This window comes from Marmota marmota, unplaced genomic scaffold (assembly GCF_001458135.2).
Source record: "Marmota marmota marmota unplaced genomic scaffold, marMar, whole genome shotgun sequence".
In the NCBI taxonomy this organism is placed as follows: Eukaryota; Metazoa; Chordata; class Mammalia; order Rodentia; family Sciuridae; genus Marmota; species Marmota marmota.
In genome coordinates, this window is record NW_026000075.1 from 3,699,558 (window position 1) to 3,718,794 (window position 19,237).

General features: G+C 34.4%; 1 protein-coding gene and 1 pseudogene across 1 annotated transcript; both read right to left on the reverse strand.

Annotated features, from left to right (window-relative positions):
* Positions 1–204: 204 nt before the first annotated feature.
* On the reverse strand, positions 205–17,733 carry Actl6a (actin like 6A). Its single transcript, XM_015494238.2, has 13 exons — positions 17,592–17,733; positions 17,184–17,358; positions 14,694–14,794; positions 13,768–13,865; positions 8,999–9,093; positions 8,470–8,576; positions 8,284–8,373; positions 7,028–7,089; positions 6,676–6,790; positions 6,445–6,525; positions 4,548–4,643; positions 1,508–1,594; positions 205–684 (listed from the first exon to the last, which is right to left on the reverse strand). Exons 2-13 carry the CDS (start codon positions 17,332–17,334, stop codon positions 604–606), a joined length of 1,164 nt encoding a protein of 387 aa, XP_015349724.1. The 5' UTR covers positions 17,335–17,358; positions 17,592–17,733; the 3' UTR covers positions 205–603.
* LOC107149508 lies at positions 9,110–13,538 on the reverse strand (annotated as a pseudogene).
* Positions 17,734–19,237: the final 1,504 nt, after the last annotated feature.

The window sequence follows — 19,237 nt, forward strand, 5'->3', positions numbered from 1 at the left end:
TTTCACTGAAAATGATTAAAAATACCTTTGGCTGGGGCTGGGGTTGTAGCTCAGTGGCATAGCACCTGTCTAGCATGTGTGAGGCACTGGGTTCAATTCTCAGCACTGCATATAAATAAATGAACAAAATAACATCTTAAAAAAATTTAAAATATAGCTTTGGTATTTAAAAGTAGCAAGTCACAGCATACAACAGTCCAAAAATATTTCTGGAATGGCTAGTAATTTTTATTTAAATTTGCAAGCCTGAGGTAAAAGCATAGGCAGTAACTTTTACTAGTCAATAAAAAGCAATTCTACCACCCACTGGTAATTAATATACTAAACAGAGTTGGAAAGCATTTTACTGAAAGCAAAATATTTAGAGAAAATAGACATTTATACAAAATTATAAAATGCTTGTAATAAGAATAAGTGCATTTCAAGGAAAGCACAAACCCATTTTAATTTATAGAGCTAGTTAAAGCCTTAAAAAATTTAAGTGGAAATTGAAATATGCAAAAATGTATAAACATTCTACAAAAGATGGTCATTCTTTCCTGAGTATACTAAAGCTATGAAACGTAAGGTGACACAGGAAGGTACAGTTTTGGGAACTCTTGTTCAAGGACATTTCCTTTCTACACATTGTTTCCCTCCTTCTTCATATTCTTGTTTGGAAATCCACATCTGCTGAAAGGTGCCCTGTAAAATGGAAAGAAATAATTTTTGCCTTACTTATTAATGAAAAGTACATTTTGCTTTTAATATCTTTGTTTTAACAACTCTTAAACTTTGAAGAACTTTTAAACTCCCTTCCTAAACAAAGTACTCCATAATTCCTCCAGACTCATCCCAAGATACAATGTAAACCTGCCTTTCAGGTTATAAAGAATATTAAATCCTTTTATACCTGTGAATCTGTGTAGAACTTAGAAAATGGCTGTCAAGGAAGACAAGAGGGTACTGCTTGTGATGGCTAGTTGCCAACTTAAGGCAACAACAGAAATCACTGGAAAGCCTATGTACTTAGTGACTTTTACTCAGCTACTCTGAGGCAAAGGGGAAATCCCACAAGTGTAGGATCCAGAAAATCACAAGGACTTTTCCTCTTGATTCAAGGCAGATACCAGTCCAAGACCCAGCATCATGATTTCATTTGCTCAAAGGACCAACTCCAACTCCTAACTTCCTATACCTCACCAACAGACAAGAGAACAACTAGACTGACTTAATTTTAAATGCACTGCAGGCAAAGCCAGTGCCAGCAGGGTTATTATTAGAAGAGGCATGAACACTTCAATATTCCTACCTCTGTTTGAGAAGGGAAACTGAAATTAAATAACAAAGAGGCATTCTGTTAGAACATTATAAAACATTCTTAATGGGTCTCCACTCATTTGATAGTTATAAAATGCAAAGATAAATGAAGCACTGGAATTATATTTAGCGTTTTTGTGAAATTTAGTATTTTCAGTATATTTAATTCAGTAATAATCTAAATTTGCAAAATAGCTTATTTACTAACCAAAGAAGCTAAAATGGAGCCACCAATCCATGAACTAAACCTCCGTTCGACCGTTGTATTATTTGCAATCAACTTCAACCGCATACTCTAAAACAGAGAGGGAAGAATAAGCATTACAACAATTAAAACAGTTAACTCAGGAAATTCAACTTTGACAACTTTTCTAAAATTTATACAGTTGATTTATCACATATTACACATTGTGGTTCAAACTGATTAAACATGGTAATTCTGAAACAGGCTAATAGTAGGAATAGGTTGGACTACTTCATAGAAAGGTGTTTTTTGGGGGGGCGGTGGATACTGGGGATTGAACTCAACCACTGAGCCACATCCCCAGCCCTATTTTGTATTTCATTTAGAGACAGGGCCTCACTGAGTTGCTTAGCACCCTTTCTTTTGCTGAGACTGGCTTTGAACTCATGTTCCTCCTGCCTTAGCCTCCCAAGCTTCTGGAATTACAGGTGAGCACCACCGACCCGGCCATAGAAAGGTTTTTAAAGGTTTTTCTGATTATGGCTTTCAATGTGTAATATGATAAAAATCAACGGTATAAACTTTAGAAAAGTGCATACTCAAAGGATGGCATTCACAATTTATATCCTATAATAAAAAAACATGTATTTAACATGATAAATAAGGTACTATGCTAACTCCTCCATATGGTATTTCATCCAATACCAAGTATAATTATCTCAACCTGCTCCCTTTTCCACAGTCCTCCCTTTCTAATCTTCACACATTCAAATCCTTCCTTAGTTTACTCCAACCCTTCCCAAATCAAAAAGCAGTCATCATCAGATCTCAGGTAAGTTTTCTATTCATACGTTCCAAATCAATTCTTCTGTTTTGAACTCCCCTGATAATTCTGTGGTTCAGTTATTATCCCCATCTCACCTATACTGAAAGATTTTTACCCCCATCTACAAATTTGCCTCTGAAGATAGTTTTCAAGTCATCGTAACCTTCCAGTTATCCAAAATATGAACTGACATATATTTGAGTTGTCCTCAAAATGAAATAAATTGTGTAAGAGAGATGGGGGAAGGAAAAGAAGGGAAATAGAGTGTGGGACATAGGAGGGCTGAACATGTGTAGGTGGGTGAGGAAAATCCCTATTTATGAGAATGGAATTTATCTATTATTTTGTTCACTTTTAATTACGGTAGGTACTTAAAGGACAAAAATATTCTCTAATCAGTCTTAAGCATATGTTGGGCCACCCATGTCTATTCATTATTCAGGGACTTTGTATGAAATCTAGTGATTAGTACTATATTTTAGGTTATGTTCTAAATCAGACTCTTAAGAATATAGTCAATCTTTAGCTACATCAACAGTCAAATAACACTTGTAGTTATAAAATTATGGCATGTATAAAATATTCTTTATATGAGAAGTCAAAGACTGGTAAGTACATATGTCATTAGGGCCTAAGTAACTCCTCATAAGTGTCAGAAGAACACTTGATAGAAGTTTTAAAAATTAAAGATATGACTCCTATATTGTTATTGATAGACCATGTAACTTACCTTTTCAAACCAAGTTCTGCTATCCTTTTAAAAGTTATCACAATGCACACAGTGATCTTTTAAAAACATACATATGAGCTCATAGTCCATTGCCAGATTTTAGTGTGTATGTTATTACTGTTAAATAAAATCCAAACTATTTATTAATATGACACACCTTGCTACCAATCTGTTGTGGTTTAAATTGTGTCCCCCAAAAATATATTTAAAATCTAATCCCTAGAACCTGTGAACATGAACTAATTTAGAAATAATTACCTCTTTGCAGGTATAATTAAGATATAAGATGAAGTCATAATGGTTAATCCAAAGAGACTAGTATCTTCTGACAATAGAAGTGCTGCAGCTATAAAGTAAGGATTGCTGGCAAACCACTAGAAATTATAAAGAGGAAAGGCTCCAATTGTTCAGAGGAAGCATGAAATCTGATGACAACATGATTTCATATTTCTATGCTTTAGAACTATGAGACAATAAATATGTTGTCTTTTTTTCCAGAGTTGGGGGAGGGTGTCTGGGCACTGAACCCAGAGGGATTTTACAACTAAGTTACAACCCCAATCCTTTTATTTTGAGACAGTCTTAATTGCTTAGGGTCTTATTAAGTTGCTCAAGCCTTCAACTTGAGATCCACTCGCCTCAGCCTCCCAAGTTGCTGGTATTACATGCTTATACCACAACATCCAGTCAAATTTCTGTTGTCTTAAAAACACCAATTAATGGTACTGTGATAGTCACCCTAGGAAACTAATAAACCATCTTTACAGTCATATTATTTCCTCCACTTCTACATAGTCATAAACTGAATACTTTTTTTTTAAGTTGTAGTTGGACACAATAACTTATTTTATTAATTTATTTTCATGCAATACTGAGGATCGAACCTCGCACATGCTAGGCAAGTGCTCTACCACTGAGCCATAACCTCAGCCCCTGAATACTTTGATTTACTGGAACATGCCATCTTTTTTTTTTTTTTTTTTTTTTTTGCTTTTTGCACATGGAAGTCTCTCCACCTATATGTCCTTTCATAAATTAGCAACCACTTGAACTTCTCTTCATTCAAATTACAGCTTCTTCACGAAGCTTTCCTCTGATACTCCTAGAGAGTTAAGTACTTGCTTCTTAGTGTTCAAAAGAGCACCTGATTCCAGGAATACTGAAGTACTCAGCACAATAAAACAGTCATTAATTTTTTCGTATCTAATCTTCCTAATGGAATGAGCCCTTGGTGGACAGGAACCATAATTTGTCTCCCTAGAGCCTGACTATTGACACTTAAGTATAAAGTTAAGGAGTTATACTGATTCAAATAATTTAAGAGTAACCAAGAGATGTTATCTAAGAAATTTTGGTTAATAACAGATATTAGCTGTAAACCATAGCATTCAAAGCACACACAAAATAGCACGTACCTACTGACAAATAAACACTTACTATAAATTACACCATCAGTGAGTACACACATCACTGAAGAATAGCACTGAAGAACAACAAACAGTACTTACTGGGGGAGTTTTCTGAGAAAGCTCTCTATTCAACCTATCAGTAAAACTCTGTATTAACGTGTTTCCTCCTGCCACTATCACACTGCCATACAGACCCTAGGTTAAAAACAAGAAAAATAAATTAGTTCCAAACATTTCCAACAGTTTTGTTATTATTTGATGCTGGGGACTGAACCCACTCTTCCAAGAGTTTGAAATATGACAACAAATAAAGCCAAGTCCTCCAATATAATTTTCTCTTCCTTTCTGCTTTTGAAAATTTGTAACTTCTACGTAGAAGCAATTAACTTCAACCAGTGGTTTTCAATCTCAGCTGCACATTCAACTCACCTGGGGAGCTTTTATACTACCAATGCATAGGAACAATTAGATAAAAACCTCTGGGTATGGAATCCAGAAAAGGGTTTTGTTTATTAAAAAAACTCTCCATGTGACTAACATACACTAAGGTTTACAAAATGCTAACTTATAACAATTATTTTAAAAATCATAACTATTTGGTAGACAGTTACCAATATTTGTTTAGAAGTACACTATATAACTTCACCTTAGAATGCTCATCTGAAAGTTATGATATTGAATATTTAAAATTAGACAATTGAGATTATTTTATGATTATGGACGGACAATATTCCTGGCCAGAATGACTGCTATCTTTCTCTTTTGCAGGGGTGTGCATCAAAACCACAGCAGTAGCTTTTTCAGAATACACGTAATGATGCCTCCCAAATAAAAACAAATTCTTATTTTTAAGGAATATATTTATACTTAATTTGCATGTATGCACCAAAAAGTTAAGTATCAACCTGGCTTCCTAGTGGCTAAATTCCTATTTTAAAAACTTACTCCAAATAACTATATCATCTAAGTTTTAAAACAGAAAATGGAATGTAAAAGCATCTCCTTTGCAATCAACATTAGATAAAAAAGAAATTCCACTAAACACAGAAAGTTATCACTCTTAGAGTGAATATACTTTAATTGCTTTCCCCCACCTCATAAGAGGCCTTGGATTTCCACTAAAAAGTTCCAAACTTATACTTCTTTTGTTGTAGAAGCAGCACATGCCTGCTAGGTCACTAGGTGAAATAAAGAATGATTTTCATAGTATCCCAAAAGCCTTTTTGAACAATAGTTTTTAAACATCCTTAGCTAATAGCATCATGCTCTAAGCAAATTAACTCAAAGAAAATCAAGGCAGTATGTGTTATAAACTGAATCTATGTTTTAATAAAGTCTAATTAATCTAACAATTACTATCACATAAAATCAATAATACAGTATATAATATGTAGTTAAGACTTGGCAAAGCACAAAACATATGAAGATAGTCTAAAATGAACTCCATATAAGTTACAGAATTTAAACCACACCCTCCTGAAAAACAAGCACAGAAGCTGGGCTATACGCAAGAAAAATCATGAATAATATATATTTTGATTTTCCACATTTTAGGAAATTTGTATAGCAACACTGTCCAAGGAAATTTTCTGTAATGATGAAACTGTTCAGAGTATATGCACTGTACAATGCTGTAGCCACAAGCTACATTTATACTGGTGTTAGTACAACTGAATAACTGAACTACTATTTATTTAATATAACTTGCCATGTGTGAATAACGGCTACCATAGTGGACACTACAGTGCTAGAATTTTGCATTTTTCCTTTCCTAGTATTTCATCTTTTTTTTTTTTTCAAAGAGGCATCAATGTTTTACTAACTTATAGGCAAATACTAAAATAGTCAATAATACTACAGAGTACAGCATTTACATATGCCATTATAAAATGGATTTCACAGTCAACGGTCAAAAGCTGCCAACCTAACAATGATCTGGAGGCATTTCACTGTTCTAAAAGATACCCTTGTATTGTAACAGGAGACAGTCACTTACTGGTCTGATATCAATATCACACATTCCAACACTTGTAGTGACAACATGACTGACTCCTAACATTGTATTTCCTGACAGCCCCTAGAACAAAAGAAAACAAATATTCACATGGAAGGACTTCATACAGTAAAGGATAACCCCCCCAATTTAGTGTTATTTAGGCCATATAATCACACAAGCGCTTTACATTTATAAGAAAAGCTAAGTTAGTTATGAAACAAGTTTTCATACCTTTACATTGGAAGGGTCGAATAAGCCTTCAGGAATTTTTAACCGTTCTGCACCAAAATCACAGTTGTAGCCATTGGGGAATTCATAATGAACAGTAGGCATCTGTGCAGCTACTCTGAAAATTACAATAAACAATATTATACAAAAAGCAAAAAACAGTCCTCTTCAAAATTATAAACTACTAAGGAATTATCAATTTTTAAGAAATTGGAAAATATTTTAAAACATTATTCAGTATTATCTCAACATAACATTATACCTTCAGACTGATTAACCACATTCTACAATTTTCTTTAATACTAAAAATTCTTTCCTCATTTGGGAAATATACTTTTTAAATAAGAAAACTTACTGTTCATCATAAGTTGAATCTGACACTTGAAGTACTGATGCTTGAAAATCCTGGATAACACACTATGGATTTAAAAAAAAAAATATTCAAGAAACAAGTTAAGATTTGTCTTTATAATCTATACTTTTATATAACATTATAATTTAAAATATGCTTCTGAATGAAATTAGACCATATTTCTGGAGGGGGTAAGTCATTTCAAGAGTATGAATCTACCAAGCAAAGACTCTTCAATCCTTAAGAAGCCAAATTACAAGTTACATTTTGGAACAATGACAACTGATTAAAAAAACAACCAGGAACCTTTGTACCAGTCCTGCATAACTAAACTAGTTTCAGAACATCAATTTTTTCCTTAAAAACAAGCTTATATTTAGGAGCAAGATTTCATTATCTGAATAATACCATATATGTTATATCTTATGTTAATTTCAATGACTGCACATGGCATAAAATAGTTAAAAAATTTTGCTGTAAAATATACACGACCTCTGTGTTGTTAAGGAAAATTATTGTCTAATATTTTGGCCAAATTATTAATCATCTTCACAATTTTTCCTTGTACTAAAACATACAATCTTTAGGTGCAAAAAATATATCAGGATACATCTCTCTCATACTAAATTATGACTTTCACGTTCTTTTACTGTTAAAAATTATTATAATATGGATCTGTAGAGTGACAGATTGTTTTATTAACTCCTCTCATACAGACACCTATATTATGTGATATTTGTTCAGAGATGAATTTTTGGTAAAGAATCTCTCATCAATTCACTGCAATGAATAATCACACATGCTTCTGACATGGCTGATTAACACTGGGAAAGAGAATGTAACTGAACCATACCAGCAGGTCTCTACAAAAAATTAAAAGCAAATTATTTCTTCCCTAAAACCAAAATTCTTTCCAGGTCTCACCATGGTAATACAAATGATACATAATAGTTTTGTAGATATTTGGCTAATATGGTTAAGAACCTTTCCATCCAAAGCTTTATTCAGTTTGTTTTTAAAATATCATTAAAAACATAGAGCTTGAGGCTGGGGTTGTAGCTCAGTGATAGAGAACTTGACTAGCACATATGAGGAACTGGGTTCAATCCTCAAGAACACAAAAAAATATATAAAATAAAGATATTGTGTCCATCTACAACTAAAAAAATTTTAAAAAACAGCATGAAAATATAATGTGTCCATATTCTATTCAAAGATTTTAGCCTCTACATGTTTCTAAAGAGAATAGGGTTACTTACATTACACATGTAATTATGCCATGACCTTGTAACCTGTGGCAACTTCTCTTTTCTTTTCCAGTTTGCTGGAGATCCTTCACGGACAGCTTCCTGATAGCAAGAGCATATGCTAAGTTAACAGAGTCCATAACACAGGACTGAAGAGTTGGGGATAAATTTCACAAGGAAAATCCAATCATTCCTTACTTTTGATGCAATCATATACGGAGGAATCAATTCTATGTTCATTTCTTGGAAGAGTTCTCTGCACTGCATAGTAATAAAATCTCCAGCAAGAGGGGATTTCACAATGCCTGAGACAGATTTAACAAGACTAAGAGATCTGTAAGTTCGAACTCCTAGGGACAAATTTCTTCTGGGGGTGCTTACATATGAATAATTTTTTCAGGGAGAATTAACTGAACTATCCTTCAAAGCACAAATAAAGCCAGGCATCAGTTTTAAACAAATGTACTAAAAAAATTTTTTTTAAAACTTGGGTTTAAAAAACTCGGCAAGATTTAGCACTAGACCCCTGCCCACTAATTGCCTAGCATTTGTGAGACCTTGGATATGATCCTCAGTGCACATCCATAAAAAACTCCCAAAAAAACCTCAGTGAAAGACATTACTTGGAAACTGATGCTTCATCAGCCCACTCCATTGTCTAACTTCAACATTTGTGTCCTCATAACATCCAAAATCATCTCAGCACACCCTGGTAAAATACAGTTACCTTGCTGAAGAACATAGCCATCGTGGACTGGAATTGCAGTGGTATGAGTGGCTCCACTGTCCAAAATCAGACCAGTAGAACGACCATTAGCAAATCTAGTTTAAAGCATTAAGGAAAAGAAAGTAACAAAATTCCTAAACTAATATCTATTGCAAAGGGCAGGCTCTCATAAAGTTTCAGAAGCCACTTTGAAAACATGCATTATCATTTAAAATGTGTTAAAATAAATCTAGGGATGAAAATTGGTTTCAAATAATAATTCTAGTTTTAGAAACAAACTATATAGGTAGGAATTCCAGATTGGCTCTATGAGAAACTCAAGGAATCATTTCTAGGGTCAAAATTAACAAAATCTTTGGAAGTTGATCAAAGGGGTCTTATGACAAAGTGAGATGTATTTATAATAAAATTTACAAAAATCTGGAAAGAACAGTGGAAGGCAGTGATATCTGACCTAAGGATTACAACCATTCTCACATAGCACTGGAAAAATCAAATCAGCAGTTTGGTAGCAAAGTGGTGGTACCTGTCTTCAACTCAATGAGAGAGAAGAGTTAGTCCAGATGAACTCAACATTTTCCACAGCAGATCACATTTTCCATAGTTCTACGCTGCAAAATGCCTATTTAAGTGAACATCTTAAATTTATGTTTAAAAGTAGGGCCATTCTCTGGTTCACCAAATACCTACTAAGCATCTATTACATGCTTATTGAATCTTGTGCTTAGTAACATGTCAGAGGGAAGAAAGGTGACAGGAAGAAAAGAAGGCAGACAGGTCAGCTTGCCACTAACATTCCTTCAACATGAAAAAATGTGTAAAGGTGAACCAAAACTGCCTCTACTCTGAAGGATATCCTGTTAGTAGAGATGAGTTTTGCTGTAAAGAATAAAACTCAGGATGTCCTGAGGAGTAATAAGAGAAAGACCGCCTAACCCATCCCTGGGAATTCAACTGTAAGCTGGAAAGGATGCACTGGCAGGGAAAGGAGTTTGTAGAATGACTGGCAAGAGAACATGGTGAGGTCAGGGAACTGTAATTAATTTGGCACAGCTGGAAAGCAGAATGAGAGAAGGAATGTGGAAGATGATCCTAGGTTAAAGCAGAAAGGTTCCTTCAGAAAGGTTATTAGAACTGAGGTATAAAGAATGGGCAAGACAAGAGGAGGTATTGCAATATTCCTCGAAACAGTTTACACCTAAGGCAGTGGCAGTGGGACAGAAAGAAACAAATGGATCTAAAAAACAACAGGGAAAAAGAATAGATGGGTCTTCATGACAAATACATTTGAACAGTTGAAGAGGGAAAAAATACCAGCTTGAACATAATGGATGGATGAATGAATTATGGATTTTTTTAGAAACATATACTAAAATTTTTTAGAAATATATACTAAAGTTTCTACTGATAAAATAATATAATCTGGGATTTGATTCAAAATCATAGTGGGAGACAGAACTTAGCTAACGTGTTAAAAATAGTTAAAGTTGGGTGATGAACACATAGGGGTGCATCATAATATTCTATCTCCTATTAGTTTGAAATTTCCTATAACTGAAAGTTACAAATAAAAGGCCCAATTCTATTTACACACTCCTTGCAAAGAATCAGTCAGATCTATATTCAATTTCAAGACTGCCATTATCAAACTGTGAACTTGGACTAGTTTGCTTACTTTATGACTTCATTTTCTGGCAGTTATTATGAAAATTAAGTAAGAAACATACAATGAATCTACCAATCTTCTCTCCTTCCTCTACTCAAAATCCCACAATAAACTTGAATTTAAAGTTCAGATTTTTAAATCCAACATGCAAGGCCTCTATATACAGTTTGACTTAAAGCTATTTTTATAATTCCCTCTGAAGTTTAATATATATCTTCAATTATTAAACTAAGTCACAGTAATGAATGCTTATGCTTTCCACTTCCGCACTTTTGTTCAAGTTACCTCCAAGACACAGCATTATAGACAATGGTTAGATAACATTTAACATAGCGATCCTCAAATATATAAAAAACACTTATTTGACGATTATAGCAAGCCAATAAGGTATACAGGATAAATAAGTAAAAAGCAAAGCTCAAGATCACATATTTATAAGCAGTGCAGCCAGAACTCTAAATACAGGGCTCATTCCTCTATCTCATGCAACTAAATTCTATTTACAAAGGTTGTTATTATGGTCCTCCTCTGAACAGTTACAATTATTGTATGAAATACAAATTCATCAGGTCCTTCTTTATGACTTAGAAACATATACTAAAATTTTTTAGAAATATATACTAAAGTTTCTACTGATAAAATGTTATCTTGAAGTACTATTTAAATGTTATGTAGCTTTTTTTTTTTTTTGCTTGACAATTCCCTACTTTCATTTTAGCTAATAGGTAGTTAATACTTGTCAGCTTGTACATTTTACTATCCATTATTATGCTAAAAATTCTGGTGTGTTATCTTTTATTTCTTGACATACATACACACAAAAGAATAAAAAGTATATTCACTTAGAAAAGTTGACTCCAACCAAAAATGCAAAAGAGGTTTCAAAGAACTTAGATTTCCTGGTATTCCACTCCTAACCCTAAGGTTGAAGTAATGCATTTTCCACTAAACATGCCCACATTTCTGACAAGGCTAAGTGGATGGAAGAAAACTGAATAGTCCCAAGTAAATATGGGAAGCCACAACAGAGAAACCTAAGACTTCTCAGAAACAGTGTTAAGTGGGCAACCTCTAGTCCTACCTGTGGGTTTCTCAGTCTGAGTCCAACCTTCACAAAGCACCTTCAAGAACTGGACTACCCAGTAACAGGTATGGCAGTAAGTCTGGTAGGATGGATATAAGAACCATGTGAATAATGGTAAAAGATTTATCAAGGTCCAGATGCTGAGACATCCACTTGTGTCCCACAGTTCAAATAAATAGTTGAACCCTAGGTAGTTTTCAACTTCTTGGCAGATGGTTGCTCAAACACATCTCGTACTCCAGCTGCCTTATGTTTAAAGAACTTTGTGTTCTGGGCACTCTCTTGGCCCCATGCTGAGTTGAAGAAGGTGGTATCTTGATCCACAAGGTGGGTGGGTGTATATGGTATGACCAAAACATCCAAAGTTCTTGACTTGCATGACCTTAGGAAGAATGGTTTTGTTGAAATAATCCTCCAGGGTAGGTGCACTAAAATCTCTCTTGTATACTTTCTCATCCTCATCAATGAAGAAGGCACCCTGGTGATGGTACTTCTCTGTAAAAACTTGTATTTTCCTTTAACACTTCTGTTGGTGATGACTTTGCCATTTGCCTGAAGCTCAGTCAGGTTTCACATGTGTGCAATTTCTGCTTTCTTCTTTTTAAGCGCTTCTCTGTCCTTCTTGAGCTTTCGAACTTTCCATGCCTCATACTCCTCCTCATCATTTTCACTGTCAGTACTGAGTACATCCAGTGCAGCCAGGAACACTTGTTTTCCTCCAGCTCTTTCTTGGTCTCCTCTTCTACAATCTTGAGTGTGTAATTTCACCTCCCTTCAGCCATGGGCTTTGCTCCTTGCTCCATCTCTTTCTGTTTCAATGCTTCAACCTCACATTTTTGAACTGTCACTTGGTCCTTCTTTCGAATAAGACTGGCGTAAAGCGAGGCTCCATCTCATCTTCATTGTACGTATAATCTTCATACTCAGACTCTGATTCTGACTCCTCCCCAGAACGTTCTTCATCTTACACCTCCATGACTTCCATCTCTTCATTTTTTTCTCTCCTGCCCTCATTGACACATCATGCCATGGTGCAGCTCTACATCCTCATCAATATTTTCCTCTTTTTCTTCACTGCTATCTTCTTGTTCCATGCACCAAGCATCTCCTACTTCTGAGTCACTTTCTCCTACTACTTCAGGTTTACTATTTTGGGATTTTGGGCCAATCTCTCTTCCACATCTTCACGATTCTATAAATGCCACAGCCAGGGGTCACTAGATGAATCCTCCTCCTGTTCCTCCAGTTGTGCTTCTAGTTCTTGGGTTTTCTTAATGAACTGAAATTCTTTATCCTCCTCATCTGAAGTCTCCATGGGGCATAGTCTGGCTTCTTTCCAGATACATAATGTTTTACCTTTACCTTTTCCATTGAAATCTCACCATTCTCACTGCGAACCAGTATGGCCCCAGCCATAGACTGAATGGGCAATTGCTTCATGAGTGCGACCAACAAGTTGACTGTAGCAGTGGTGATTCCCAAATCTTGACTGATTCCAAACAGTGAACACTAACAACCCTTATTTAGCTTTTAACAAGAATATTTGCATTGCAAATTCTTTGAGTTAGGACATATTTTCCTGTGTGCTCTCCTTCATGTCTTACAATAAATATCTGATAAATGAGTAAATATTTAATGAATTTACAGTCAATTTCTCATTATCTGATATTAAAGGAAAGGGAGAAAATGGCAATACTCAAACTCAATTTAAGCCAGCTAGTTAAAACACTCCTCTTTATTCACATTCCCCTTCCTAGACACAAACACACAATACACATACACACACCCATTAACAAGCAGGATTTAAGGGTTACTTTCCTATTTTCCTCTCAGATCTTCTGGTATTCCATCAGTTCTGATAAGAAATACTACAAGAATGGATAGCTTTTAAAAAGCAAGAGAACAGGAAAAAAAAAAAAAACTTTTGAACAAGCAAGAATTTTCTCATATCTTCTGATGTTATTGAGTAACATCACATATATTCTAGAGAAAAGATGAGTATTATTTTTTTAAGGATACGCTGTCAAAACTGCAGTTTTGCAAAGGAAGAATGCAGGGATGTTGTAGTGTTCAAACATTAGTTCTGTCAGTTTCTCTCTCTTTGCTCTAGTATTCCACTTGAAAAAAAAATCCAAGTTATTTATTGTTTAAGAATTAAAATATTGCTGTATCTCAAGCTATAAAATAGCACTATATATTTTTTTAAAATAGCCCTATATTAACAAGATGTGAAACATTAAAAACAATAAAACAGTATATATAAATAATCTTGCATAATGTCTCCTTGCAATATTTATTCATTTGTAAATACATTAAGTTCAATAAATACAACAGATGTTACAATTTATTATTTAATAGGTAAAAGTGTCAATTGTTATGAATTCTAGAAATTATACTTATTCAAAATATGAATTTTAAACCATAAAATTCTCCCACTTAAGCTTGGTCTCATAAAATAAACCAGAAGTCAGAAACAATAATGATGTTGAAAATCTGTAATCATTATGTGCACCCCTGGGACATTTTGTCTATGTATCAAATGTATTCATGACAGACTTCAGTCTAGAAATTTCTAGCCTTCATTCATCATTGGACCTCTCTCTCAGAGATTTAAATATAAAAGTAGATATATAGTGTCCTAGGGATAAAAGGGATGATTCACAAATCAAAATGGGAAGGGAAATCAAATGTTTAACAAATCCCTAAAAAAACAAATAACCACAAGAACCCATTGAGACATTTTAAAAAACTCTCTGAATACTTTATTCATCAAAATAATAAGTTATAACTGTATTTAAAAATTAATCTCATTTTCCTTAATTTTGAAATTCAAAATATGAATTTCTATGCCTCTTTAAAGAAAAAGGAAATAATTTTCAAATAAATAGAAAACTAAAGAGGAGAAAAGCAACTAAAGAAACTAGGAAAAGAAAGTCTTTGCTCACCGGTGCTTCTGACATAAGAACAGGATGCAGGCTGGCTTCTGATTTGACATGCATTTTATAGGTATGATCCAAAATAGCCTGGAAACTATCCCAGTCTTCGACTAGAATATAAAATTAATAGCTTGATACAATGCTTAAAGATGAATACTGCATTCTTAGACTGTCTCTATAACTTACCAAGTAATACTTTATAAATATACAGACTGACTTATTTTGTAGACCAACTTCATAACTTTATAAAGAGCCCATCTTTGTTTTTTAGACATGACGTATAACCTTTTTTGATCCCTCCAACACTCAGATCTGTTGCAATATAATTATCTAGTAGACTTACAATATCAAATAAATATTATCAGTAAGTTCTTATCGGTCTATGATCAAAATGATCAAAATACAAAATAACCGAATGATCTGGACCCAACACTTAAAAAGCTTATGATCTATTTGGATAAAGAAGATTAAAAGATGTTTTAAAAATCTGAAGAATGACATTATGTCCTCAATTTGGAATCTACTTAAACATTCCACTAAAACTCCTCACATATGTCATTAATGACCTTGTAGGCAATTCCAGTTGTGCTACAGCTCAAGAAGAAACGTCATTACATCATACTGAATGTTACAATATACTTTCACCAGGACTGGTTGTGTTGAGTCAATGAACTTAAATTGATAGCTTTAACTTCTCTCTCCCCTTCTTAGTGAAAACCATAATGTCACACCTGGGAATGCTGAGAATCACTGAACTTTTATGCTTCCATAATCTTTTTCTTCTCTTAACTTTCTTAATTTATTCTTAATTCTCTGTCTCTTTGAATTGTCCTTCATATTTATCTCATTGGTTAATTACAGGATAAGTTTTTACTAAGTACTCAATCTTCAACTTTCTTCTTATATTCCAAATTTTTTCTGGGTAATACAATGTAACTCATATCTTGAAACCTTTCTTATAAACTTTTATTCACCTGCTTAATGAATTATTACCTGAAAGTCATAAACACTTTGAACTCTATAAATTCATTTACTTGCTATGCAGAAGAGTTAACATAGCCAGCAGGGTCCTTAGCTGATGTCTGGGAACTTGCCTGGTAAATAGTTGCCTACATAGATACAAAACTTTCCCCATGTAAAGAGTAGCTCATTGTGCCTAAACTGCTTACATAAACAACGTTTTATGCTGAATATCTGCTTTTCTTCTGGGAGTTAAATTTTGGTACATGCTAATCAGAAGATACCTACATGACCAGTCCAAAATAAAAACTCCTAGAAGATAGTATGAGTATTATTACTTGTTGCTTAGGATTAAGCAAATCCTGTGTGACTTCACTCGGAGAAGATTCTTGGAAGCTTGCACCTAGTTTCCTCTAGACTTCAGTCCCTGCTCCCCTTCCCTTTGTTGATTTCATTTTGCATCTTTTTGGAATAATAAATCTTAGATTTAAATACAACTGCATGCTGAGTCCTATGAATCCTTCTGGTGAATAAACAATCTAAAAATGATTTTGCCTTTTAAGACCACAAAACTTTCTCCCTCTTTTCTATTCCTATCTCAGTGCATGGTAACATTCATATCTTCAGTAACCTCATCTTCAGTTAACATTCATCTTCAGTAACCTCAACCAAAAATCCAGGACAATTTTATTCCTTTTTATCTTATCCTTTTATCCCTTCAGTCACTTAGTACTATCCGGATTATACTTAATCCTGGATATCCTAAAATTCACTTCAAGATCTCCACCATCAGTGTTACAGCTTAAACCCTTTTCACTTCTCATCAGACTCTTACCTCTCCTAACAAACTTGAAGCTAGTATTTATGTCCCTTTAATCTAGTCTGCCTATTGTTAAAGCAATTTTTCCAACTGGCAAATAAGAGCACATCACATCTCTGAGTAAATTCCTATGAGACTATCCTTCAGTTAGTATGTAATAAGCTCCTTAGGGTGATTTCCAATTGCTGTCTACCTTTCCTCCTATTGACTCTAACTCACACAATGTTGTAGCCATACTTAATTATGTGACGTTTCAAAACATGTCAGTTTCTTTCACAAATCCATCCCTTTACACATACTAGTCCCTCTGCTATACCCAGCCTTGTCACTTAAGCAAATTCTTATTCACTGATCAAGACTCAGGACAAAAATAACTTCCTTTGAGAAAATTATCACTGATGCCCAATGATAGAATTAAAACACCTCCTCTCTAATCCCATAGCTTAGAGAGGGATTATATAGTACTTACACACCTATATAGTACTTACTTGACAGTATACCATATTTGTATGTATACATCAATCTCTCTCTCCTACCTAGAGTTTTTTAAACAAAAGGAATATTTTCTATGCATCTTTGTATACACAGAGCCTGTAACATTGCAGAATAAATAAAAAACACACATAGTTTATATCAAATTATAAGCAGCTACTGCTTTATATCTAATATGTATAAATGCACACTTTTAAAAAATCAAATCCATAAGAAAAATATCATACCCATTCCATTTTTTAGTGGTGAAATGGCCTCCATGTTTTCTCTTGGAACACGCAGGGCATTAGTATCTATGTAGTAGGTGGGACCTCCTTGTTTACCTTTATCACCATCTATTTCCATCAATGTGCTTCCATCATCTCTTTCTACCACCATACCAATAGCTGTAGGAAAATCCACCTGCAAGAGTCAAAAAGATTACATAAGCTTTCATGTGCTTTTATTAAGGAATCTCCAAAAATGCCATGTTTGTTTTTTTAATGTGTGTGTGTGTGTGTATAAAAAACCCAGTGCCTCACCTGTTCTAGGCAAGCACTCTACCAGCCCCTCTACATTTGTTTTTAATCAGAAATTCTGCATGAAATTAATTTTATGTAAACAGCTCTTACAAATCCAACCAATTCTAACATTACCTTGGGACAGTCCTCACCAGCATAACCAGCTCTCACAGTATAGGATCCAATGTCAAAAACAAGGGCTCCAACTTCATCTGAAAAGATTAAGATTAAACATAATTAATATTAACAAATTTTAAGTAGCATATGAAATTAAAGGTGTACCTAATATTAGACTGTATGTAAAAACTACATAAAATTAATTACATACATATTATTACTAGTTTGATCCTAGTAGATTCATTGAATTAAAATATAAAAACTTTTACACTATGCGTAAATAGAGGTTCAATCAGGAAAGAGATGGTACACTAAAATTGGGTAATGTGAGTTTACTTACAGAGACTATTTATAAATACATACCCATGGTATAGAAGGACAACTAGAAGGGACTGTATAGTACCCTAGGACTAATGAATTAGCTGCCACCTTGAAACTGAAGAAGGAGGAACTGTTATCAGAACCTGGAGAAAGTTGTGTGGGAAAAGCTACCTGACAGATGCTATCATGACCTTTTAGCTAAGGGATGTGGTCAGCTATGGCTGACTCAGAGAAGACTGAACCAGACTAAGAAACATGCCAACCTCCCCACAACCCCATCAACCACAGTGATCCTATAATTTATCAGTCAAATTTGGACACTTCTAAATGTGAAGGGGAGCCCTTTCAATAATAATACCAAGATAAGAAGCCCAGCACAAGAAGTATGGTTACCCTGCTATTGGGCTAAATTCAAACAAAAGCCAGAGGCCAAGAAACCTACTGAGACAGTCCACAAAGGCAAAGAGAGGGTAGAAATAGGTGGAAAATGGACTTGGTAGGGCAAAGGAAAGACACCCATTACTCTTTTATTTTTTTTAAGTTGTTATTTTGTGGATTTATTTATTTTTTTTCCTTTAATTTTTATTGTTGGTTGTTCAAAACATTACATAGTTCTTGACATATCATATTTCACACTTTGATTCAAGTGGGTTATGAACTCCCATTTTAACCCCGTATACAGACTGCAGCATCACATCGGTTACACATCCACTGTTTTACATATTGCTATACTAGTGTCTGTTGTATTCTGCTGCCTTTCCTATCCTCTACTATCCCCCATCCCCTCCCCTCCCATCTTCTCTCTCTACCCCATCTACTGTAATTCATTTCTCCCCCTTGTTTTTTTTTCCCCTTTCCCCTCACTTCCTCTTGTATGTAATTTTGTATAACCATGAGGGTCTCCTTCCATTTCCATGCAATTTCCCTTCTCTTTCCTTTTCCCTCCCACCTCTCACCCCTGTTTAATGTTACTCTTCTTCTCATGCTCTTCCTCCCAACTCTGTTCTTAGTTACTCTCCTTATATCAAAGAAAACATTTGGCATTTGTTTTTTAGGGATTGGCTAGCTTCACTTAGCATAATCTGTTCTAATGCCATCCATTTCCCTGCAAATTCTATGATTTTGTCATTTTTTAATGCAGAGTAATACTCCATTGTGTATAAATGCCACATTTTTTTTTATCCATTCGTCTATTGAAGGACATCTAGGTTGGTTCCACAGTCTTGCTATTGTGAATTGTGCTGCTATGAACATCGATGTAGCAGTGTCCCTGTAGCATGCTCTTTTTAGGTCTTTAGGGAATAGACCTAGAAGGGGAATAGCTTGGTCAAATGGTGGTTCCA

Coding starts and splice junctions, on each gene's coding strand:
- Actl6a (XM_015494238.2), bottom strand. CDS start 17,334: ATGGTGGTAGAAAGAGATGATGGAAGCACATTGATGGAAATAGATGGT. Junction 8,374..8,469: donor CGTATATGATTGCATCAAAA/GTAAGGAATGAT, acceptor TCTTGCTATCAG/GAAGCTGTCCGTGAAGGATC. Junction 4,644..6,444: donor GTGATATTGATATCAGACCA/GTAAGTGACTGT, acceptor TTTTTAACCTAG/GGTCTGTATGGCAGTGTGAT.